General features: G+C 51.6%; 1 protein-coding gene across 4 annotated transcripts in view; it reads right to left on the bottom strand.

The window, feature by feature from the left end:
- The window catches only part of LOC119586422, a 37,691-nt gene that overhangs the window by 4,927 nt on the left and 32,231 nt on the right, over window positions 1-533 (bottom strand). For all 4 annotated transcript variants that reach the window (XM_037935144.1, XM_037935145.1, XM_037935146.1 and 1 more), the window contains exons 4-5: window positions 406-468; window positions 30-180 (exon numbers count right to left, since the gene is read on the bottom strand). In XM_037935144.1, coding sequence (XP_037791072.1) covers window positions 30-180; window positions 406-468 — 214 coding nt within the window. The remainder of the gene's footprint in view (window positions 1-29; window positions 181-405; window positions 469-533) is intronic.

Here is a 533-nt window from a genome sequence, read left to right as displayed (position 1 = left end):
GGGTCCCCGGCCGAGGGCGACGCACTCACTCCACAACGCCGCGGTCGTAGACGCGGAAGTAGAGGGGATCCATCCGCTTCCGCTTCATCTCCGCCACCATGTTGACCATCACGCCGTCCGCGAAAGCGTTGAAGCGGGCGTCCGGGGCGTAGACGCCCTGGTAGATCAGGGACAGCTGGCCTGAAGTGATGAAGCCAAAAGAATAATGGGAAAGTAAAAGAATCTACACCGACTACTCGTATATCATCTTTGTTTCCCGAGAAAAAAAGACAAAAAGAGAGAAGGAAAAAATCATGAGTCGAACTAACCAACAGGAAATATTATATAGGCAAACAAAGGCTATCCACAAGCAAAAAAGCAATAACACCAAAGATCGAAGGCCAAGGGCGACCAGTGGACACTCACGGCTCCTCGAGGGGTCAGATGTCTTATTCGCGGGCACGGTCGCTTTCTCCCCGAGCTCGCTGTCTGTTGAGCAACAGAGTCACACTTTACACAAACTGCACAGTGTTACAAACCTCACGCAGACATTA

The sequence above is a fragment of the Penaeus monodon genome, chromosome 21, assembly GCF_015228065.2.
Source record: "Penaeus monodon isolate SGIC_2016 chromosome 21, NSTDA_Pmon_1, whole genome shotgun sequence".
NCBI lineage: Eukaryota > Metazoa > Arthropoda > Malacostraca > Decapoda > Penaeidae > Penaeus > Penaeus monodon.
The sequence above is the reverse complement of the archived record's forward strand: the minus strand, read 5'-3'. Positions and strand labels throughout refer to the sequence as shown.